The following is a 25,000-nucleotide window of genomic DNA, read 5'->3' on the forward strand; positions in this document are numbered from 1 at the left end:
ATGCCAGCTTTAATACAAACTACCTAACAAAACTCTAGTAAAAGCTATAGTCTGTATAATTTCGCATTTAATAAATACTAAAAACATCCGATATGTCTACAAATCTCGAAAGCTGTATGTTGTAAATTCTTAGTATTGTTCGACAACCGATAACAAAAGACGGTCGTATTCGTTCTTGTCATGACGGAAAGGTAACTAACCTCCACTGTTTTTCTTAATTTAAAAAATCTCTCCGCTTGTAGCCCTATCCCAACGATATTTCATTTTAAGTTCGCCGCAATTGCCAGGACCGACCAGGCGAGATGACACTGCAAACTGTTTCTACCAGAGAAACGGATTTTAGTGCCGTTTCTGTTTTCCAACTTGCCGCTGCGAAACGGCAAGAGATGTTATCGAAGGAAAGACCCCGGCTGGTCTTTCACTAGATAAGTCATGAGAGAAATTGACTGCCAGTTTTTTGCCAACTTTAACGGCGAATTACAAACGAAATTTCGGGAACAAAATAGCAAAATGTATTTGCCATGGATGGAGATATTTATCGTACAAGAGTAAACGATTAGAGGTTACGTGCTATTAAATGACAAGATGAAATGCAGTCGTCGACTACGATTAAAAAAAAAAAACATTACCTCGACGAGATTCGCACAAAACCAGTGTGCTTAAACATATTCATAACACGGATAAAATAGCTAGAACCAGATATTTAGACCTTGTGTAAGTAATTCACGTAATATTCCTATTTAATTTGTTTAATACAACACGAACGCTGTACATTTCTAAGAGCTTTGAAATGAACAGTCTTCAAAAATATAATATTTACAACAAGTAGGCGAGATTGCAGCATGCTGGCGGTACGAAAAACGTTGAAGCAGCGGCGTGCAGATAACGAAACACTGAAAAAAATGCTGCTTCAACGATCCAAGAATAAAAAGGTCCTTTCTTTATGCTGTTATCCCAAGGACATTCGCTACGTCTGGCATCGCTCTTAGCCTACGTGTAAGCCGTATTAACTCGTACCCTTCAGGATCTACTAACAAAAAAAAAAAGTGGGGACCTTTAGCAACGACAACGGCGACGGCAACGAGAACGTCAAAAATTTGCATACTTAGTGGGCAAAAACAAAAGCTTTGCACGCTCTGCACGTGCATCTGTTCACTTTTGTCCATTTCTTTGCCGTCGTCAGGAAATCAGCAACGTGAAATGACCAAATTTGAGGTTTTAGGGAGAACATCAGCGCTTGAGGATATTTCTCCCGGAATTGAGCGCCGTTCATACTAGTTCCGTTCTTGAGGCTTTACCACACCTTTGTCACGTTAAAACGCTTGAAATAGTCGCGCGAAGCGATTACAATAACGCGGCGAATTCATATTTAACGACGACGTTTTCGTTTCGGTTGCCGTCGTACGTCGTTGCTAAAGCCCTCTACCAAGGCGACGGCGATGGAAATGTCACTTCAAAATGCAGCTTTATTAAATTTTAAGTCTTTCGCGGTTATTTCATCTCGTTTACTTCGTACAATGTAGGCGAATTATCCTTAGACGAGCAGTTTCAGAGTAAAAATATAGAACGAAAGATCCGCATTTGCAAGCTCGCGTTGTCCTTAAAACCTCAAATTTGGTGAATTCACGTTGTTGTTATGCAGAGCACAGCAATGAAATGCGCGCCGCAAGTGCAGCAGGATCGTTTTTCTTCTTTTAACCAATGATTGTTGTTTTGGAGCCGTCGTAGCCGTCGTCGATTTTTAAAAGGGAGCTTAAGCAACGACAACGGCGACGGCAACGAGAACGTCGCAAATTTGCATATTTAGTGGACAAAAACAATAGCGTTGCACGCCCTGCACGTGCGTTTTTCACTTTTGTCCATTTCCTTGCCGTCATCAGCAAAACAACAAAGTGAAGTAACCAAATTTGAGGTTTTATGAAGAACGTCAGCACTTGAGGATAAATTTTCAATTTCTCCCCTAAATTAAGCGCTGTTCCGACTAGTATCACTCTTAAAGGAACTACCACACCCTTGTCATATTCAAAAATTGAAATAGTCACGAAGTGATTACAATAATGCGAATTTATATTTTGAGATGACGTTCTCATCGTCGTTGCTGAAGTTTCCTAAACTCTCTGTTGGCTACAGCTTGACGTTAGCTACTGAAGTGCAAACCAAGGTTGCCGCTATTGAGGCTTCGAAAACCTTTGAAACTGAATACCTCAATCACAATAGACCTTTCGACACCTTAGTTCGGGCCCTCTCGGTTATCACTGTCGTGGAGACATTTCCGGTTCCGACCCGAGCTTGGCTCTTGACGATCGCAAATGGTTTTCTCCAAAACGCACGCAAACTTACAATTTAAGAATTTCTCGTTAAAACAGAAACAGGCTTTGAGGAAACGACTTATTACACCAAATTTAGTGCACCTCCAAAGATAATTAAGATTGCTAAGACACTTAACAACTCCCTATCGCTTGTTCTTGACGCAAATTTTTTTCGGACTTAAAAATATCTGCGTCCACACGTAGGCTACTTCCATCGATTTCGAATCATTTTCTCTGCCCACACGTATCCAGATACACTCTAGTGCCCACTGCTTTTGACAAAGATTTTGCTTGTTGAGCATGCGCAAAATCGTATGTTGGCGCCATTTTCTCTGTTTTGTTAACGAGTTTCAAGGTCCAAGGACCATACGAACATATTGAATTATCTCATCTGGAAAAGACTAGATCCGATTGTGTTACGTCAGCGTGCGAATACGACCGTACACACCTATCCGAATTCGCAGCGCATTCAAAATTTCCGGATACGGCTACCGATTTCTCCGTATGGACGTAACCCGAATTCGAGTAAAAGAAATTGGCGGATAGATGTGGACGGGGCCTGAGATCCGTTATTGTCTGCAATCGATAATTATTTTGAACGTCGCAGATACACTTGATTCGGTCGGATAAATTGATCCATCAACAGCTTTAAAAACGGAATAACATGTTTACCGAATGCGTATATTAGTACAACGACATTGTTATTTAAAATGCAATTGTTGCTTAAGTAAATTTGTCTGTCGGGCTAAGTTTCATGAACGAGTGATATTCAAACAAAGCGATGTCAAGCTGTAGTTCAATAGTTTGTTTTAAGCAAACCGGGACGTATAATGTAGTGCTAGGTGTGAGGTTGCCTTTCCTCGATACCTCCTTCTCTGTAGGGTGGATTCTTCAAATTAAATCTTCCATCCAGTTCAGCTACCCACCTTCCGGTATGATTACACCAAATAACTAACGTAATTCATTTCCGGTGCTGATCTGTTGTCGGGTTCAGGCCTGCGCGGTTCCCATTGTCGTGGAGGCATTTCCGGTTCCGGCGTGAGGCTGTCTCGTGACGACCGTATGGGGTTCGGTCTTTGAAAGTCGCTGTAATCACGGGAAGGTGCTCTGTGGAGTTGTCCATTTATATTTACGTAGGGCTGTTAAGAAAACAAATAGTTAAAGATAAGTGCCATTGAAAACGGAGCCAGTCGGAATGCAGAAGATCCGTCGGATAGATGTCCCAGGAGTAAGTTCCTTTTCACTGAAACAGTACAAGAGACTCGTCGGATATTCCTTGTCTTTGAATCAATTAGTCAAGATAGCGGCGACCGCGAAGTACAAAAACGAAATGTTTGATTTTCCCCCAAGAAAATTTTATTGGATTGCAGACACTATTTTGTCCGGTTTTAAAGTTATTCTTTTTTAGCAATGGAGGTTACTTGTAAGAAAAGACCAGGGATACGACAACTTAAACGACACTTGATATAATTCGACTCTTCGGTAAGTTTTCGTCGCTTGTTTCGCTTTTGTGTCGTTGTACGACATTGGCGAAGTTTTTAACGCCGCCTCGCGCTTCTGCGTCATAAGATCGCTGAGAGAGAGCCGACCTGGAGTATGGTATGACTGAACTTAACTCTAGACTTAAACAATCTCTTTATGTATCTACCTGTCTTTGCCAAGCGGGTGCCGGAGCTGGGGAAGGCGGTTGATACGGTGCAGCATCGTCAGAGTCATCGTAGCGTGGTTCCCTACCACCTGGCGGGTACACCACATCACGTAAAAATGCTGGAGGTTCAGGGAGACCATCATCTGCATCGAAGGAAAAACATATTACTTGTGACTGAGTTGAAGATAATTCCAGCAAACGTAAAGTTATGAAGGCACTTAAGCAACTGCGAAGAAAGCCTGAAAAACTTAAACGGGGCTCGAATTCATGAACCAGAGATTGCCCTGCATTGCTCTACCAGCTACGCTAGGAAGCCAACTTGGAACTGGGGCCCGTTTCTAAAAAGTCCCCACCCATTTTCGGGTGTCACAATTCCGTTTGTATCTCAAGAACGGAGAGAATTTGAGCTCTCTAACTTCACAGTTAGTTTGCTTTTTGCTACCTTGAAAACATTTTAAAAGATCGGCTTTCCTGAGCAAGCGGTTGACAGGTTCACAAATGGCTTTTCGGGCCCGAAAAGTTTTCGGGACTTTCGAGAAACGGGCCCCTGGTCGCTTGCGAGTTCGACTTATGTCACGTAAGAGGTGAACGAATGAATGTTACGGATGAAATTTGTCATGACGAAGTAAATTCTTTGATTGCACCGACGTCATGGCGGCCATGTTAATAGAAAGAACAATAGCAAAAAAGTCTTTTGAGAAGTTGACTCTATTATAATACAAAACTTGAACTACTTTTTTTCTTTTGTTTCGCCGCCAACATGGCCGTCTTATCACGTTAGTGCAATCATGCAATCAAAGAATAGTTCTGGGGCGTTGCTGGTGTGGGGAAGACATTCCTTGTTTGAAGCTTCGCTATGGTTTGGTTCATTTGAGTTTCACAGTTGGTGAATGTCGTCACATAACAGAGCAAAGCTCTAACTAATATTAGGAGCCTTAAGTAAGGGAAGACTACGAAGGCTTCGAGAACATTGTCTAAAATGATTATTTCCAGTTACCGTAATAATTTTGCGATTACTCTAAGTCGGCCGGCATGGAAAGTGTGTATCAACATTTTAGGAAGGAATGGCACGACATCTACGAGAACGCAATAACACAATGGGCTTGAGGGCCCACAGACGGATTGCGTTGCTAAGGAAGTGAAATGTTACTTCCGGTGACTAACGTCGTCATATCGTGAGCTGGTGATGTTTGTATATGAGTGGGTTTTCTTGTCGCAGGAACAGTTGTTTGCATCGAATTTTTTTCCTCGCCCTTCCTCGCGCTTGTTCTCATATTAACTGACTTCCGGTTTGAAAAAACGCTAAATTTCCGGCGGTCCTTATTTTTTTTTTTTCATATGGCAGGTTTCACCCCAAAATACAAATTATAGCTAAGCATTGATTTTTTCAAATCATCTTTTTTGAAATGTTATGGGTACTTCAGTATCGTTTATCTCTTTAAAAAGAACATTTTTCAAAATAAAAAGAAAACCATGCTTGGCTGGATGCAAAAACAAATACAAATTATCAAACCACTGATTAAATATCCAAATTGTGTAGCACGTAGACAAATTTAGAGTTTTCTTTTATTGGTCACGTGACGATGGGCGTGACACGATGACGTCATATTTAAGGCCATTGGTTTGCAAAAGTTGGGAACTGAAAAATAATGCCAAATTCTCTCAAATTACTTACCCATTACATCCTCAGCAACGCACCCTCAAAAAAAAGTCAGTGGGCCCTTAATAAACAAAAACAAAGGCTTTTCTCGCCCCGCACGTGCGTTTCACATTTTAGTACATTTCTTTGCCGGCCTCGACCTGGCAACGGCGTGAATTGACCAACTTTGAGTTTGTGTAGAACCTGACGAAACATTTCTAAATTTCTTCCCAAATAACCACACCGTTTACGCCAACTTTATTCCTGCAATGTTGGTACAGCACTTTCCGTTCCGAACAACTTGCGGTTGTAACGAATTTGTTACAATAACGGGAAATAATATTTTTAGACGAAGCTCTCCTCGGCGGAGTCTTCCTTGCGTAAGCTCCCTGTAGTCGCCCCTTTAAAGTGCTGATCAAACTTTCTCTTGGCACTGCTCATTATCCTATAAAGCTGGTTCTAACTTTTGCACGTGTGTGAATTACAACATTGAGTGCGCCTACTCAAGCCATAATTTATGAGAAACAGTAAAAAAACATACTCATATCGTCATGGTAACTGGGTCTTGACCGGCTGCTTGGTAACAGGGCCATGGGAATGGGGTGGTCAGGGGGTCGCTCACTTGTGGGGAGATTAGATGGATCATCGAGGTCTAAATCTGAATCCAGCATAGGGTCTTCGGGTGGCCTTTCCTCTGGGGTGTACTGTGGAGGAGGCCCTGAGAAGAAAAAAGTCAATCAATCATGAGCGCCGCCATTTTTCGATATTTTTTTACATGCTTTCATTGTTTATTCAGAAATGGTTATATTACGACTAAAGAAGGCTGCTAAAAAACGGGTCTAACATCAACAAAGGCGGAGCTAAACGCAAATAAGACGTAGCCACAATTCTCCTTGGTAATTGTCAAATAGATTTTTTTTAATGAAAAAATTTGAATATAATATTTGCAACAAATTCACGTTTATCGATCACAGTGTAAGGGGAAGGGGCTGCGTTTAAGTTATAAATTCTTTGTTTTGTCTTCGTTTAAGTTAATAAGCAGTCTTTTTTAACATTGAATCTATTTTGTGAAACAAGGTAACTTGCGCCCCGTAACAAGAAAGAACTATTTTATTCTTCACATTGTACCTTAACTTTTCATTTATAACTGTTTCATTTTCAACAACACTACACGTTTAAAAACTAAAGCTGAACTTGAGAAAAACCCAATCAATCCAATGGAGTTAAAAACGGATTCATTTAAACCGTTAGGTTAGAGTTTATACTAACATCCTTTAAGCGATTCTCTCCAGTACGGAGGTCCATACATCCTTGGAGGCGGAAGGTGCTGTTCTGTTGAACAATAGCATGTTTAAATTTACTTTATGAACAACGTATACTGCAAACTGTCCCTTATAATTCATTTTAACCACGCGCTTATCGAGTCAATCGTGACTGTCAAACAATCGAATCAAACGGCCTAGCGAGGCTTGGGGAAGTGAAGCAGCTTTAGCTCTTCCCTTCCCCAAGCTTCTCTCGGCTGTTTTAGGTTAAACATTTTAAACGTTAATAAAAAAGCGGTGACTGGTTATTTTCACTTGAAATAGCAAATATTATTACTATCGAGTGATTCTAGGTGAAGATCATGAATGAGTTTTTTCTTTTCGCAAAGAGAATTAATGTTATTCTCTACGCATCATTGAAGCAATTACTGTAAAGTTCAATGTATCAAATATTACTGTTAGCAACGAGACTTAAGAAGGATTCTTAAAAAAGTGTGTAACACTATGATAGCAACATTAAGATTAAATATTAGAAACTTATTTTGACTTATTCAAAGCTCCACTATGATATAAATAGTTTACATTTTTTCTTTAAATTTCACAAAGGTTTATTGTTGAGCAGAATCATATTTTCTTTGGGTGCTTGAAGTTCTTAATCGTTTACAGCGGTTACCAATCACACGCGCACTTCAACGCCTTTTTCATTTTTCGAAACTAAATTAGGTCGTACATAGATCAAAACGTTTCCATGACGAATTCGACTGCCGCCCAGTGAACGTTGGACTATTGTCATTGAAACATTTGATTGACGTCCACACAAATTTAGTTTCGAAAAATGAAAAAAAAAACTACTTGAAAACCTTGAAGAGCGCATGACTGATAACCGCTGCAACGATTCCCTTGTTAGTTGTGTCCAGATCAAAAAAAGAGAGCAAGGAGAAATAAGCTGAGTTGATAATAACGTCAGCGAACACGAGATTGACTGCATGAAATGCGTGCGAACGTGAATGAGTCTGAAAGCCCGCAAATCCCGTGCGTGCGTGCATGTTTCCGTTGAGTGATTGAAGTAATTAATCAATCAAAGAGTCCATTATTAGTTGGCATAGCAAGTGCAATGCAATCGTGCAGTCATGGGTTGGAATGCCATTCAAGACTGGATTTTTTTTCCACCTTGCTTGCAACTACTTAATTTGCTTAGCTAACTGCGATGACACTCCAAACTTTCATTTTATGTTAATTGCGATGTTCAAACACGTGATATTGCATAAAATATAAATTAACTTCATTCTACCATAGTCAATGCACCGAGATGGTTATAAAACTCGACAAATCTTTTTGTTCCATGCTTTTTTTTTTCCATTTTTGTAGCCTTTAAAAGCTTGCCTAAAAAATCGGTCACTTTCGAAGTTTTAATAAGGGTCTCCCCTTTGCTTTTGGCGAAAAATCGCAATTTTCCATACTTCTTGGAAAACTTGCCATTTCTCTTCTTCTAGGCCTTTTTTTATGCGGTTTTTTGCATAGAACAAATCTATGATAGTTTCATTAAAAACTAAACCACTTTAACCGTCAATTAACAGCTGTGTACTTTGCCACGCAACGGGCCAAACTCCATGATTTCAAGATAAAATATACAGCTTATTCCAAAATGGCCGCCATTTTTAGTATTTTTTTGTTTCCATGCAGATTCGCCTTATGGCCTCACTTTCAAACGTAAAATTCCAAAGAATATTTAACCTTGAACGAGGGAAAAACCTTAAATAACAATGACCACAACCAGGTTTTCTGAGCCCGCGAGACTGACACCCCCAGCAAACCATTGTTTTGACGAAAACCGCTGGTCAGCAACCTGGTTCTGGTCATTGCTGTCTAAGGTCTTCCGAACGAGGCTATAAGGGCCAATTTGCATGGAAACAAACGAATACTAAAATGGCGGCCATTTTGGAATAAGGTGCAAATCCATACGTACCCACTGTTGGTTCGCTGAGTTCACCGCGGGACCGTTTGGATCTCTTTTTATGCGGCTCCGCATAGAGTGCTGACGGGTCAAGAGGTCCATTGTTTCGCGGGGCACTTGTTGCCCTGGGTCCATGAGGTAACACCCCTGAACCACGCCCAAGGTCCACTGACGTGTAACCGGGATCTGGCCGTGACGATTCTACGTGCCTAACAAGAAGTAAAGTTTTAACAAATACAAAATGAGATGATAAAATTTTGACCTTTTAACGAGAGACAAGCCTAAAGGGGTAATGTCACGCAAAACGATGTAATTCCGTGACATCCAAAATGCCCAAAAAGTAGAATGAAACATTGCAATAACCACTTAAAGCTGTTGAACAACACATAAGAAATACAACAAAAGGAAAGAAAAGCATGGATGGACTCAAATGGACAAAACTGAAGCGGATTGCATTTGGGTAATCTTGAAAAAACGAGTCGGCCCGACGTTTTTCTAGATTATGGCAAATCGCCTGGATAAAGGTCTTTTTCGCTCAAAATCCTCAGGTCTGTGATGTTACCATGATTTTATCAGTAGAGGAATTCCACATTACCATTTTCGAGTTTTAAAGATTTTCCCTTAACACCCTAAAATAACGTGACATAGCCTCTTTAAATGTCTCACTTTTCCCTGCGGTCACTCAAATTCAAAGCTCGTGATTTGTGGATTTCAATGAATTTTGCGGTTTTCTCGTTTTGATCGTCCGTCTAACGTTTTGATTAATTACATTAAAACTGTAAAAAGTGGAAATCGTTAAAGGAAAAAGTACTTTGAGAGAGTTCCCCGCTCAGTGACACAGAACACATTCAGGCAAGCATGTTTGCTTGGTGCTTTTTCGTACACAAATTCCGGTTTCAGGATGTTTCGGCCGATTTTCGGTTTTGCATACAACCTAATCCTATTTTTACCTAAAACAAGTAGCTTCCAGTAATTTCTATATTTAAAAAAATCGCTATCCTTAGGGAATGCATGAAACAGCGCAAACTCTTCAAAGTTGGGGCCCCACTGACCTCATTCTTGGAGGAGGGGGTGCCGCTCTTTGGGGAATCCACCGCGTTTCACCATCGCTGGAATCCGTAGGCTCATCAGTAGTTGACTGCCTGGGTCTGCGCGAGCGGCCCTGTCCAGGCCCAACAAGGTCTCCTGTCGACTTTCTTGTCTTCTGTTTTCGCCCAGATTGGCGCATAGCCTCTTCGAATGAAGGTGGTTCGTAATATGGCGGCAGCGTATTGAAATCTCGCTGTGGACCTCGAGCTGGGTAAGCAGAGTTGTCGAGATTTCCTGTACTCTGCGCTATCGGATGATTTCTTCCGAGGCGGGAGCCTGGATTCAAGAGCATCTCAGGTTGATTTTGGACAGAATCTAAACGAGACCAACGCAAACAAATTATCTTGTATTTTAAACACAAATAAACTCTGAAAATGTGACAATAAAATCTCCCTGCAACGCAGAAATTTCCCCAGAAATGCGTAGGCATTGCTAAACCACGAAACAGCGAAACGAAACAGCTATTTTTTTCTACTTTGTTTCTCGAACACCAAAACTCACAAGAACTTCCATCATTAAAACAAGGACACAAATTCAGCGGATGTTGGTCCTGTTAATTGAGAAGGCTCGGTCTCCAGTCATGTTGGGTGTCTCGATGCGCAATCTGGATACAATGTTAAGTCTTGTTGCGGTGTTTCGTTTCGCTGTTTAATAAAGCCGGAATGTCCGGCAGAAAAGAGTCTTGGGGCGCTGTTACACTGTGCAATTTTTTTTCGTGCTACTTGTCTCGCAACGCCATTTCTACAAACGTTCTCACATTACGGAACAAGTTGTTTTACGGGTGGTACACTGAGCAGCAGTTTCATGCAACTTTTCTCGTTTCGATGATCACATGAGATTAAAGAACCATTTCCATTGGCTGGTGCAGCAAACAGTTGTGACACAAGTTGCAGGACAGATGTCACACTGTGCGATGCTTAAGAAATTCGTTGCAACCGTTGCGGAAAGTAGAACTCAATTCTACTTTCCGCAACGGTTTCTACAACTGGTCTCGCAACGTTTTTGGCCGTTGGCAAGGTTTGTTACATTAGGCAATGATTCGTACAACTTGTCTCTATGCGAGTCTTTGCAAGTCCAGATTGTGGCCGCGGTTGCTTCTTCTCCTCCCCACTGAGGAGAAATTGAGTCCTATTGGTGTAGGATTGGGTAAAAAACGATTGCGTGGTTGGGGACTTCACCTTAGCAAACTACACTTGGTTTACCTTGCGATAAGTAACCATAGTTGACACTATTGTCCGGTTTCTTTTTCTTGCCATCAGGAGCGGTCATCGACTGCATGGATGCGAAATGCGCTTCAATAAATGGATCATCTTCAACGGATTCCAAACCAAAGCTGCGTGGCCTGGGATCCAACGAACGGCTCACTTCCGGTCCACCAACAGCGTAACTGCACAGATAAAGTAGATATAAATGAGATGGTAACTGACTCGCGGGTTCGGTTCGGCCCCTCTAAACGAGCACTCGGGTTTTTTCCGAGTATCGCCGAGTCATGGTTTAGTCTACAAAGTAAATACACCTTATTCCAAAATGGCCGCCAAATTGACCGAATGCAAAAATGGCCGCCAACAAATTATTCTTTTGTCTTTGTGTTAATTAGCCTAACTAGCCTCGTTCACACGCGTAAACTTGAAAGAATTTGGGCTGTAAAAGTAGGCTAGTTAGGCTAATTAACACAAAGACAAAAGAATAATTTGTTGGCGGCCATTTTTGCATTCGGTCAATTAGTACTCTTTGTTTGATTGCAAATTGGCCCTTTTGGCCTCGTTCAAGGTGAAATATTCTTTTGAATTTTACGTTTGAAAGCGAGCCCAAAAGGGCCAATTTGCAAGGAACCCAAAGAATACTAAAATGGCGGCCATTTTGGAATAAGGTGTATAGTCTTTATTTTTTGCTCCTCTATTAAGGTGATTCCTTAGTAATAGAAGTTGTCGTAAGATTTTTTTAAAACTTTTCTCGATTGTTCCCTATATTATGGTGACTCGAAATGTGCAATTAAAAAAGTAGGTCACCAAGCTCGTTTGAGAGACATAACTTGCTCAAGTTACTCATTTAATCATTGCGCCTTCATCTATCAAGGACAAGTTTATTCCATCGGTTCAGGCTACGTTTTGCACGAACAGGAAGCACAGCTTTGACGTAATTCTTGAAATAACAAAACAGGTGAATTGTGTTGCTCAAAAGGAATAATTTAATGTTTGTTTTATGGCACAGGCACAAGTCTTGAAAAGGCACTGACTACAAATGTTCTTCGGGTGCGTGATCTCGAGGAGACAATTTTGTGTCCACGAGTGATGGCTACGAATACTATCTTTCCTGTAACTTTTTTTTCTGACGTAAATTTTTTGTAATTTTTTTACAGCGCAAAGAAGATGAGTAAGAGAATAAAATTATGCCAAAAAAAAGATAGGTCACCAACCTCGTTTAGGAGAAAACAGAAAGCAAACCAAGCTCGACCCCTCGACAACACGTCTCCCCGATAGCGCGGTTTCACTTTCACAGTCGGACTTAAATCTTCTTTAGCATTATCAAGGCTATCACTCGACTTTTTGTTTTGTGAGAGTCCAAAACGTTTCTTGTTTTGCTCTTTACTGCTGTGCTCTGAAAACGGCCATTCTTCTTTCTAGCGAGCTTTCCCTCACGAAAGGTCGGCATTTTGAAATGTTTTTGGCCACGTTCGATATATCAATATTCACACATTGGTACGAGTCTTTATGGTTAAATTTAAACATTGTTTTGTTTAGAAATATCCGTTGAGACTTGTGAGACAAAGAGCCATGAAATTTGACCATAAAGCCTCTTAGCCATGCCTGAATACGAACGGGGCTTACACTGTGTTATGCGCAGAACAGGATGCGCAGTGCAATACTAGGGAATCACCTTAAAGTGTTAGTTCTGCTTAAATATTAGGAAACTTAAGCAACGATAACGGGAACGGTGACGAGACCGTCATCTAAAAACACAAATTAGCGTTTTTAACTTACTGCAATCACCTCACGACTATTCCAAGCTTTTTAAGATGACAAAGGTGTAGCAGTCCTTCAGGAATAAAACCGTTACGAGCAGCGCTTAATAGACCTTTTTCGCTTGTACATTTTGTTTTCCCAACACAGATCATGTGATAATACTCAGGAGGTCTGGTCCTTTGTTTTGTTCATTAAAATGAGTGCATGCAATCACGAATATGCCTGTATGCACTCTTTTTAACAGCGGCTTAAGACTTTGAAGCTGAACGAGTAGGTTTTTTAGACGCGAATTACAATTAACAAATTGGTGTCAGTTTTTCATGCGTCTGTCCTGTTATCGATCATGAATTTCGTCATAACATTGTTAAAGTAGCTGTAGGTCCACGAGGCGATAGCTGAGACTACTTTGCGCGCGAGAATTTTGCAGACATTGTAAAATACAATACAGACTTAATTGACCACTCCCCATAGGGGCTTTTCAGTGGCAATGAAACACAATCAATGAAACGACAGAGCACAACCACAACAACAACAACTGTTAAAAAACCCAACACTGGCTGGAGGTAAACCAGTTGGCTATTTACAAGTGCGGCCAACAAGTTGAACCAGGGACTACCAGGAACAAATTCATCGAGTGGTTGTTAGAACGAGTGTTGAACCCGGGGACTCCGGATCTCAAGGAAAGCGTCCGAAACACTGAACCGCACTGCCTCATTAGATGTAAAATAGAAGCAGGACGAACGAATAAAGGGAATTAAATTTCTAACTCGTCTATGTTTTCCACAAGAGCTTACCTTGAAGTCTGAGACATGTTAACTCTGTCAGCTGCAAAGGAATAAACATTTAAGTAAATTTGACAGCGGATTGCATCTACTTTGAAATTATAATCAATCCATTTGAATGGAAAACCTCCACATCTTCTTGTTGCAATAGACCCCTCTCCAAAATGGCGGCCGAAAATTCAAATAAGTTAAAATTAAAAACTAATACCAGAAATAGGAAAAGCACCTTTGCTTTAGTAATCCTGCAAAGGTTTGAGCATATCAGGTGTAATATCAGCTGAGAAAATGATTCTGAGCAAAAACTATCTTTATCTTCTCTGTTATTTTTTCTCTGTTATTTAGTGCCTTTAATCATATTTATATAATTATCTACTTGACTGTCTTTGTATTGTATTGTCTTCTGTTATTGTCACTGACCATCTTTGTAATTCAGCCTTTAGGCTGCGAGAGGGATATAAATAAACTATCATTATTATTATTATTATTATTATTACTATTATTATTACTATTATTATTATTATTATTATTATTATTATTATTATTGTTATTATTATTATCATCATCATCATCATCATCATCATCATTATCCAGGCGATTTGCTATAAACTTGAATAACGTCGCGGCTGACTTTTTTCAAGATTACCCAAACGCAATCGTTTCAATCTTGTCCATTTGTGTCCATCCATGCTTCTCTTTCCTTTTGCTGTATTTCTTTTGTGTTGTTTAAGATTTTTAAGTGGTTATTGCCATGTTTCATTCTACATTTTGGGCATTTTGGATGTCATGACATTACACTATTTTGCGTGACATAGCCTCTTGAATAACACCTCCAATATTTCTTACCTCCATGAGACTTTTTGCGCCTAATAAAGCACAGAAGGTACAGTATAACAATACAGAGGAGCAGAAAACCAGCTACACCAGCAATGATTGCGATGACCCAATCTTGTAGAATTTCATCATCCTCACTTGGGCTTGGTAAAGGAGCCGAAGAAACTAGGAAAACAGAGACTAAACTAAAAACACCATTTCATTAAGGATTTAAAGTTAGTGGCTGGAGTTTCTTGCATTTTTGTTTCCGTGGTTTTCCGTTTAGAAAGCCAACCACAATGAAAGTTGGCGTGAGAAGATTCTTTCAAGTTTGTCACGCATTCGCCTGCGTCACGCATTTATTGTCACGCGTTCAGCGATACGCAAGAGGAGACCAGTAATAGCTACAATAAGTGACACATTGTTGGTACACTGACGGAATTAATCGAGCGTCCCTCCGTCTCCCACCTTTCAACGTTCTTTAGAAACTAAAACGTACTAAACAGGGAAAAGGGGGTGGGTGTTCTAACGAATTATGACCGTGATTGTAGATCGCTGAAAGCAAAGCATTTTCTTTCTTTTTTTTTCTCACCTGGGTCACTGTAAACATAACAAGCTTCTAGGCAGCTATCCAAGTCTTCTCCATCTCGAGTCATGCCGACTCTGAATGTATATGCTTTGTCAGCATTGAGATCTTCCACTTTGAACTCCGTGTTAACTAGTGTAATCCCACTGGAACCAGGAACCTGCTTCCAGACAGGTAATTCTCTCTTTGGCCGAAAGCTGCCTTCTGTCATCTCAATTACCAGTGACCTAACTTTCTCATCCGTCACCGTCCATGTCAAAATGATCACCGAGCTGTCATCTGAGCTTCGTGTGGCTCTTACTGCAAATTAATAAAAGAACATTGACTTCAATCTAAGTGAATGATCCAAGGGCCCGTTTCTTTAACGTCCCGATGACTTTCCGCGCCCGAAAAGCCATTTACGAAACTGTCTTCCGCTTGTTTCCGTAAACTGATTTTTTAACATGTTTTCAAGATAGTGAGGTGTCTTGACTTGAAATCTCTCCGTTCTTAAGATACAGAGGGAATTATGACACCCAAAGGCGGCCAGAAAAGATTCCGCACTTTCGAGAAACCGCCCCCAGCACCCAGTAAACTGCCTGACTCCTGGGTGTATTCTAATTAGATGTGACGCCCCAAGCCAATCCAACCAGGTCGACCACACGCTGGCAGAGATCGATCACAACAATGGGAACACCATGAACTACAGTGGAACCCAGCTCTACGGACACCCATCACAGTTTAGTTTGTCTCGACGAAAAGACCATATATTTTCTCCAAAATTTACCAGCTTAAGACGGACACCGATTAATACGGACAACGCGGACAACGGACAATTTTCTGTGTCCCAAGTCACAAACTCTCGTATATCGTCAACCCCGCTTTACGGACACTGGTTATAAGCGCACTGTCTACTTTTATTATAACAATTATGTAGTAATCGTAGGCATTGTACCCTGTTCAAATAATGACGGATTTCTACGGGTTAGTACGATTTTTTTACAAACAAAACAGAAGCAAAATAGCGTGACATGTTTGATTTTGATCAATTTGTCTTTTTTTTGTTTGTCCCTTGTACTTTTGTCCTTCAATAGAGTTTTCTGCTACCCGTTACAGTTTCACTTCCTAGGCTTTTAGCTATAATCATTGCTCGTAGTCTTCTTCCTCTTTGAAGGCCTTGTCGTGTACAGTTAAAGTTGAGAAATTAAGCAACGTTTTCCAGTCGAAATGTCTCCTGTAGGCTCTTTTATCGTTAAAACATGTGTTCGGGACATTTTTTCTGAGAGCCCGCTTAATACGGTCACCTGGATAATACAGACAAGACGGCATGTCCCCGTGGTGACCGTATAAACCGGGTTCCACTGTACGCGTCGTGAACAGTGTGTGATCGATCTTTAATGCCCCAAAGAGTTAACAGCAAGGGTTGTGATATGGGGCCCAAAGTTCCAAGGGCTTATCCCAGAAGATTTGAAATTCTTTACCATTTGTAGATGAAATTTTATCTCAGTTATCTTAAGACCCTGAATGTTGGCCCGGCTGTGGTTCAAACCGGTAAACTATTGCACAGTACTCTGACGCCTAACCGCACCAACGGCAGATTTCAGTTTTCTTTACAAGAAAAAAGGGGTCATGTGAAGAGGGAAGACTAATAGACCCTAGAAAGTTGCTTCATTCGTTTTGTCCCTTCACTTCAAGCAGTTTTACTTCTCCATTTAAATAGTTTCTTCGAGTTCAAACTCATTTGTTTGTTCCTGTGTTTGTCACGATGTGTTTGTTTATTCGACTTGGGTTCCTGTGTTTGCTAGTGTTCCATCGCTGTTGTTTTTTTTCCCAGCTAGCCTTATTTATTCGCTTTCTCATTCAATCAAGAGAAAATAAAGTATCCCAATTTATTTCCTCTTGATTGAATAAATGCAGTCCCCTTTTTGACATCGATCTTGCATTTGTATGCTTCCTTTTTTGCTGCATAGTTCATGTACATTCAGTCTTCAGTCACTTTTGTTTAGATTCAGTATCACTCACTCATTTTCTCCTAATTTTTTGCTTATAATTACTGGTGTCCGGGTCGGTTGATTTCTTGTTTTGCAAAGAAACAATGAAACAACCCCGAGTCGAGATTTTGAAGTATAATAATAATTTATTGGTTTTGGTTTCACTTCTGGTTGAAAAAGTGGCGCGAGCACTTTGAACCAATCCCTGAGTGAAGTAATCATAAAGCAAAGTAATTCGCTAATTACTTTCGACACTCAATTGAAAACCGCTCTACCAATAATGCGTGTCATTCAAGTCAGCGCATCCCCACCCCCCACTCCCTCGCAAAGTTCTTTCACACAAAACAGTATCGACATTGAAAAAGGGGGGATGGGCGGAAGGGGCGTTGTGACTTTTCTCTGGAACTGGAAAAGGGGTTTTAGAAAGGAGAGGTGAATTTTCGATTCAGCGTCGTAACCTCTTTGCAACTGCTTGTAGCAATGGAAGTGAAGGCAAAACGCCGCTCGTCATCAAGGCGAACCTCTATTTCCACTACTTCCTTGAGTCAACCCTTTCCCCAGTAACTTTATATTTTGGAACAGGTTTTTTTTTTTTCTGCGAAAAGTATCATATTTCCCTTGACGCTGAGATAGCTTTGTTTTGATTGGCTTTTACAACAGTGGGAGTGTTGAATCTCCAAGGGGAGGTGTTCTATACATAATTTACAAGGCTCGACATTGCGACCAATACAGTCACATTTGCGATTGCATTTTTTCCCTTTATCTCGAGAAGTCGCAAATTTGCGACTTGTTTTCACCTTCGCTCTTTCGAAACAAAAGGGTTAGCAGCTGCCACTTTTGCTAAAATAAATAAAGAAATGCCAACATTATTTTGTTTCTCGGAATGAATTTCATTTTAATCTGAAGATAGCGCAATTGCAGCGTAATTTAGCTGCGATGTTACGTGCACCACTCCATTCTTTCGATCATTCGCCATTTTCAGCAGTTTCTTTACACAAAAGTATTGCGGGCTCATATTTTGTTTTGCTAAACCGCTGACAACCCACACTGCGCGACAATTTTTGCGACTAAATTTTAGTATATTGTCGCAAAATTGCGACTGGATTTTTTCGTTTATTTCGAGCCCTGATAAATCTACTCGGGAAAGGGTGAAGGCCAAGTATGAGAGAGAGAGGTTTCCCCTCGTTGATCTCCTGGTTTCAGAGAACATAAACAGTTACAAAAATAATTTTACCTGTTCCTCTGTCAGGTGGTACTGCTGACACTGCAACATAATTTAAAAGAAGAAAACAAAAGCAATTGTAAGAGTTGAAGGATCCACTGTAACCTAAAACTTCAGGGGCCGGTTGTTGGAAGCCTGGTTAGCGCTAACCTTTGGTTAAGAGGTATCAAATCCTATACGTTTCCATGGTATTTAACGCTGGTTAGCGCTAACCATGCTTCGAGCAACCCGGGCCTGATTGTTAACTAACACTTACTCATCGGCAGTCCCATCATTAACATACAGTAATTTATTAATAATTTTAATCATTATACTTTGTTTCTTCGTTATTTTTATCACCATCACCACCACCATCACTATCGTCATCATCATCATTGTGAACATCATCATCGTCGTCGTCATCGTTGTCATCATCATCATTGTCATCATTGTCATCATCATCATTTTCATCATTGTCATCATTGTCATCGTCATTATTGTCATCATTGTCATCATCATCATTTTCATCATTGTCATCATTATTGTCATCATTGTCATCATCATCATTTTCATCATTGTCATCATTGTCATCGTCATTATTGTCATCATTGTCATCATCATCATTTTCATCATTGTCATCATCATTATTGTCAACACCATTATTGTCATCATCATCATCATCATCATTGCCATCGCCGTCATTGTTATCATCATCATTGTCATCATCATCATTGTCGACATCATCATTGTTGTCATCGTCATCATTGTCATCATCGTCATCGTCACTGTCATCAATATCATTGTCATCATCGTTTACCGTTGTTTTCACATAAGTAGGGAACTTAAGCAACGACAACGGCGACGGCAACGAGAACGTCACAAATTTAGTAGGCAAAAAACAATAGCTTTGCACGCCCTGCACGTGCGTTTTTCACTTTTGTCCATTTCTTTGCCGCCGTCAGCAAAACTACAACGTGAAATAGCCAAATTTGAGGTTTTATGGACAACGTCATTACTTGAGGATAAATTTTCATTTTCTGCCCTTAATTGAGCGCCGTTCCTACCAGCGTCATTTTTGAGGAACTAGCACACCCCCGTCATATTAAAAAAGTTGAAATAGTAACGAAGCGATTACAACAACGCGAATTTATATTTTGAGATGACGTTCTCGTTGCCGTCGCCGTTGTCGTTGCTTAAGTTCCCTAGTGTGGACACGAGACGGGAACACATGCTCCAATTGGTTGCAAACGTGACACGTTTTGTCTTCAATCATTCCACGCAAGTTTTCCGAGAATGGCGGCAAGACTGGACATCGAAGACTTTTTCTAATAAATTGACCCTATTCTGATAGAGTCTACTTCAAATACTTTGGAACTATCGCGTGCAAAAGTTTCAATTGTTTGCTTAACGGCTGCCAAACTCAAACTCAAACTTCAGAGAACATGTTTTCGTCATCATCAACACCATTTTCAAAAACAAACGAGATGCTTCCGTCAAGTATACACTGGGTTGCCTGTGGTACGTGCTACAGAAAATCAGAAGGCACTGAATTGTGTGGTATTGAAATACAGCATTCCAGTTTCTGAAGAATAACAAATAAAAGAGAAGCGAGAAACATTGGCTTCTGGGCTGACATGTTGATAATTTTCAAGTTCCCTCACAACTCTTTTCACCACAAGTGTGCCCTCTGAGCATCTGACAGCTTTGTAATACTAAACTTCACTGAAGTTTTCCATGTTCAGCGGGGTTAGTGTTAGGATGGGAGACCAAAACAATAAACCCCTCGTAAAAAACAGAAGCATCTGACCGAAAATACTATTAACGGTAACAAATGCGAACTCAGCAAGGTACAGATTTTGTTAGCTTGCTTTATGCAAAACAAATATTGATGAAAAAGCAAATAACTATTGATACACAGTTTTTAGAAAGAGCAGAAGGAAATTTCCGGGACGGTCGATCGAGAATAAAATATTTACGACATGAAAACAACATTAATTTTGAACCGTGAATATAGAATATAAAAAGTTACGATCAGCGACAAACATTTTGGGAGATTTTTGCTACGTTCAAGTAAATTGCAAAATCGAAAGTGACATGGCCGGAATTCAGCGGGCGCCGTGATTAAGTTACTGCGGCATGTTTACTCGCCAAACAGTGAAGCATCTGTGTCAAATGATCGCAAGATACCGGGTTTTTGTAAGTTTCTTTTTCTGTCAAGTGTTATAAAGTTTGACAACGAAATGAGCGAAGTCAAAACAAAGATCACAATCGCCCAACTCTTGTTTATGCAAAGTCAAAATTTACTCTCCAAGACGCGTACGACGTTATTTATCACCAGGTAATTCCATCATTTTGGAAATAACAGCTACGACTTTATTATTCATCTGCGTCCCAAGTTTTCACTGATTTTGGGGCTCATTTTGTTGAAACTCAAGCACGCTTCCAACAGGCCTGTGAACCCTTTTTGCTTACAGAGCAATACTAAAAAACTTCTCCCATATCACATTTCAACCTTAAGCTCGAAAATTCAATACACAACATGATATTATAATTCACAAAGGCAGAAAATACCACAGAATCCTTTTCCAGCGAAAAATTTATTGAAACAAACAACATATTTGCTCTTAGAGGCGAAAAGCTCTTCCTATTTCATTGCGTGCGTGAAGACAAGAAACTCAATCGTGTCAAATTACCATGTACTTCAGGTAAATACAGCTCATTTTGATTTCGTCTCGACGGGCGATAGATTGTTTTCGAAGTCCAGTACTCGTCGCTTTTGAGATTCCTGCCTAGTTTATCCAATTGACTTTCCATTATTGAGCTCCAAAAGGGTATATTTTGTTTAAGGATCCACTAAAACGCCATTCACGTTACATGACTTTCGACGCCATTGCAGGCTAAGTTAATGATTCTACTGTGTCCACCCGAGAAATCTACGTAGTTCCACTACCCTCTCGATCCTAAGAAAATACGCGCAGAAGGCTCTATGCACAAAGACACCACTTACCAGGGGAGTGACAGGCAAGACTTTTACCGACACGGAAAAAAAAACAAACAAAAAAAAAAACGAAAAAAAATAAAACAAACAAACTAAACGGAGACCTCGACTGGGTTTGCCATAGGCAACCCAGTAAAAAGGCAATACCAACCTTTCGTCCTGACTAGGGTCAAAGCCGACGTCTCACTCTTTCCTCTCTCATTCGTAGCAAGCACCATGAACTGGTATTCAGTTTCAGGCCTCAACTGCTGTACAGTATGCATATTGTTGGGGGGATTTCCCACAGATTCTTCAGTAAAATCTCCAGCACCTTTTCTCTTGTAATGTATAGTGAATACTTGACTGAAACCCCCGTCATACCCAGGGGTCCAGCTAACATTGACACTGACTGTCTTCGCATCCGGAACCTGGAAAGATACCAGTTTCACGTCCTGCGGTGCATCTGGTGCACCTGTGGACAACAATGAACCATAGTCAATAGTTAACAGAGATATGGCACGCAACATCACTAAGCTTGAAGACACTACACCCTATGTATCCCCACTGCACTACTCAAGGACCGCGACTATTGTTATTGAACATACATTCTGCGCATCTCGAGATACCCACGTTTCCTATCGGTGGTGCTCACTAATGCATCTAATTTTTGTGCGGTTTAAAACTATGTGGAGAAAGCAGAACTTAGCAAGTGCTGTTGGTATCCAAAAAGAAACTGGAGGTAACGATGCATTTTTAAGATAAAATTAAGCTTCAATTTGGAAAACAATGCCATACACTGCTTTGTATTTTAAAGCTTTTTACAAATATTGCTGATTAACTACATGTATCTACGAAAAATGCGTGGTTACCCTTAAGTTTCGTTTTAGATTTCAATAAGACCTGCTTTAAACGTCGCAATTGCAAGTGCCGAATCTAATCCAAATCAGAGAAATCTATTGTTTTGGCTCATTTGCATTAGATTCTGCACATGTAAAATGCAACGTTCAAAACGGGCCTAACACTTGTTAAGGTCTGCTTTTCCTAATCTGAAATTTTAGCAATTTGCTAATTACCTTCGACACAATTGAGAATCGGTCTCAAAAGACTATTATCACCTTCATTAGAGCGGTTTTCAATTGAACGTCGAAAGTTATTAGCGAATTGCATTACTTCACTCAGTGATTGGTTCAAAGTTCTCGCGTCACTTTTTCAACCAATCAGAAGTGAAACCAAAATAAGTCGTGGCTCGCGCGTGCACATTTTCCCGCGCTTTGTGTCGGCTACGTGCAATTACTTCGAGTTTTGAATGGTTTACCGGATTGCACTGACACTCGATTGAAATTCGCTCTGTTATCGTCAGTGTTGTTGGTGTCGTTGTCACTAACGTTACGCACCTCTTTCTCGTATTCTGTACCTCTGAGTATCACGACCTAAAAAGTTAACAGCGATACAGTAGAACCGTTCATTTAGGGCACTTGTGACAACTGTCATTTCAATGGAGTTTTGTCGGTGGTAGATGCCGGTTATCTTTTGATCACCCATAGTTCTCAGGTCATCCCCATTCAGTTCTCTTTTCCAAGACATTTGCGGCGAGGGTTTAGCTGCAGCAATACAACTTAGCTTAACTTCTTCGCCCACTTCACCAGGAACATTAGTTGCCATTGGAGTTGATGTGGTTATGACTGGACGAGCTAAAACACGAAATAAGTGCAACTAAAATTACTAATGAGTCACAATTTTCACCGGGTCTGCAGAAGAAACTTTGCCACAGGGACATTTGCATGGTGATGCCATTTCACTACAAGTACCAGAATCCTTCAGGTTTTGCTTGTCTCATGCTAATTAGAGCTCTTGTTATTTTTACCCCACTGGGAATACAAAATTTAAATAAGAAAAGAAAAACAAACCGAATCCTTGTAGTTGTCGTCAAATGACGCCATCGCGAAAATTGCCTATCATCTTAAAGTAACTTTGTAAATCAGCCATTAAAACCAAATCAGTTGACGGCTAAATTGCAGAATACCCGGCCCACCAAATGTCCTACTTGAAAAAGCTGCCACCGCGGTCCCGCAGTCGTGTTTAACAATTGTGCTTCCGCGTCCACTAAATGTCTTACTTAAAAAACTGCCACCGCAGTCCCGCAGTCGTGTTTAACAATGCTGTTTCCGCGTCCACTAAATGCCTTACTTAAAAAACTGCCACCGCAGTCCCGCAGTCGCGTTTAACAATGCTGCTTGTCCGCAGTGGCATGGGACAGAAAATGATATACATAATTCTGTTCCTAAACCGGGTATTCTGCAATCGCTCCTTAGCTTTCATTTTGCTGTTCCGTTAACTACACTTTTCACGAGATCGTGTGAAGAAGAAAGAATTTGTTTACTGATTAAGCCTAAGCGCTCGTTTCAATGATTGGGTCTAAGCACTCTTAGCTTTCACGTTGCGGTTCGGTTAACTACACTTTTCATGAGATCGTGTGAAGAAGAAAGCGGTCGTTTACTGATTAAGCCTAAGCACGATCGTCTGAACAAGAAAGCAGTCGTTTACTGATTAAGCCTAAGCGCTCGCTTCAGTGATTAGGCTTTAGCATTCTCGTAAAATTTTAGCTTTCATTTTCCGGTTCGGTTCACTACACTTTTCACGAGATCGTGTGAAGAAGAATGCACTCGTTTACTGATTAAGCCTAAGCGCCCGTTCCAGTGATTAGGCCTAAGCACTCTCATAAAATTTTAGCTTTCACGTTGCGGTTCGGTTAACTACACTTTTTATGAGATAGTGTGAAGAAGAAAGCGGTCGTTTACTGATTAAGCCTAAGCACGATCGTCTGAACAAGAAAGCAGTCGTTTACTGATTAAGCCTAAGCGCTCGCTTCAGTGATTAGGCCTTAGCATTCTCGTAAAATTTCAGCTTTCATTTTCCGGTTCGGTTCACTACACTTTTCACGAGATCGTGTGAAGAAGAATGCACTCGTTTACAGATTAAGCCTAAGCGCCCGTTTCAGTGATTAGGCCTAAGCACTCTCATAAAATTTTAGCTTTCACGTTGCGGTTCGGTTAACTACACTTTTCACGAGATCATCTTGCCCTTGAACAATTTTCATTCATCTACTACGGGAGTATGAACCGCGGAGGCAGTTCATTTTAGCGGTTGCCCTTTAACAGTTTTCATTCAACGACTACGGGACTGCGGACTGCGGTGGCAGTTCATTTTAGTGCTTTCCTTTTAACATTTTGCATTCAACGACTACGGGACTGCGGACCGCGGTGGCAGTTCACTTTAACATTTCGCATTCAACGACTGTGGGACCGCGGACCGCGGTGGCAGTTCACTTTAACATTTTGCATTCAACGACTGCGGGACTGCGGACCGCGGTGGCAGTTTACTTTAACATTTCGCATTCAACGACTACGGGACTGCGGACCGCGGTGGCAGTTCACTTTAACATTTTGCATTCAACGACTGCGGGACTGCGGACCGCGGTGGCAGTTCATTTCACTGCTTACCCTTTAACACTTTTCTTTTCATTGATCGACTTCGGGACTGCGGACCGCGTTGGCAGCTTTTTTAAGTAGGCCATTTGGTGGGCCGGGTATTCTGCAATTGCTCCCAGTTGACTCAATGTTGTACCCAATTTAAATCGCCCGGGATTAAGATTCTTTGCGTGTTGTATTTGCATAATAAAGTACCATTCATATTCAAATGTTATGGAAAGTCCTTATAATTATTATGATAGTCAAAGGCGCTCTTTCCTTTAAGGAAAGTATTCCTTTGGTCATACGTATTAGTCTGTCTACAGTTGTTCCATTGATCTCC

At 40.7% G+C, this 25,000-nt stretch overlaps 1 protein-coding gene across 2 annotated transcripts in view; it reads right to left on the reverse strand.

Moving 5' to 3' along the window:
• LOC137984128 (protein turtle homolog B-like) overlaps positions 1–25,000 on the reverse strand; it is a 53,233-nt gene that overhangs the window by 498 nt on the left and 27,735 nt on the right. The window contains exons 10-22 of one of the 2 annotated variants that reach the window (XM_068831342.1): positions 22,585–22,881; positions 21,363–21,662; positions 18,247–18,276; positions 15,049–15,342; positions 14,490–14,642; positions 13,659–13,689; positions 11,104–11,288; positions 9,865–10,216; positions 8,825–9,021; positions 6,866–6,928; positions 6,138–6,314; positions 3,958–4,100; positions 1–3,448 (exon numbers count right to left, since the gene is read on the reverse strand). The exon at positions 1–3,448 is cut by the window's left edge and continues 498 nt beyond it. In XM_068831342.1, the coding sequence (XP_068687443.1) occupies positions 3,248–3,448; positions 3,958–4,100; positions 6,138–6,314; positions 6,866–6,928; positions 8,825–9,021; positions 9,865–10,216; positions 11,104–11,288; positions 13,659–13,689; positions 14,490–14,642; positions 15,049–15,342; positions 18,247–18,276; positions 21,363–21,662; positions 22,585–22,881 (2,423 nt within the window). In that variant the 3' untranslated portion in view covers positions 1–3,247. The remainder of the gene's footprint in view (positions 3,449–3,957; positions 4,101–6,137; positions 6,315–6,865; positions 6,929–8,824; positions 9,022–9,864; positions 10,217–11,103; positions 11,289–13,658; positions 13,690–14,489; positions 14,643–15,048; positions 15,343–18,246; positions 18,277–21,362; positions 21,663–22,584; positions 22,882–25,000) is intronic. The other variant, XM_068831343.1, reaches the window with a different exon arrangement.

This window comes from Montipora foliosa, chromosome 13, assembly GCF_036669935.1.
Source record: "Montipora foliosa isolate CH-2021 chromosome 13, ASM3666993v2, whole genome shotgun sequence".
Lineage (NCBI taxonomy): Eukaryota > Metazoa > Cnidaria > Anthozoa > Scleractinia > Acroporidae > Montipora > Montipora foliosa.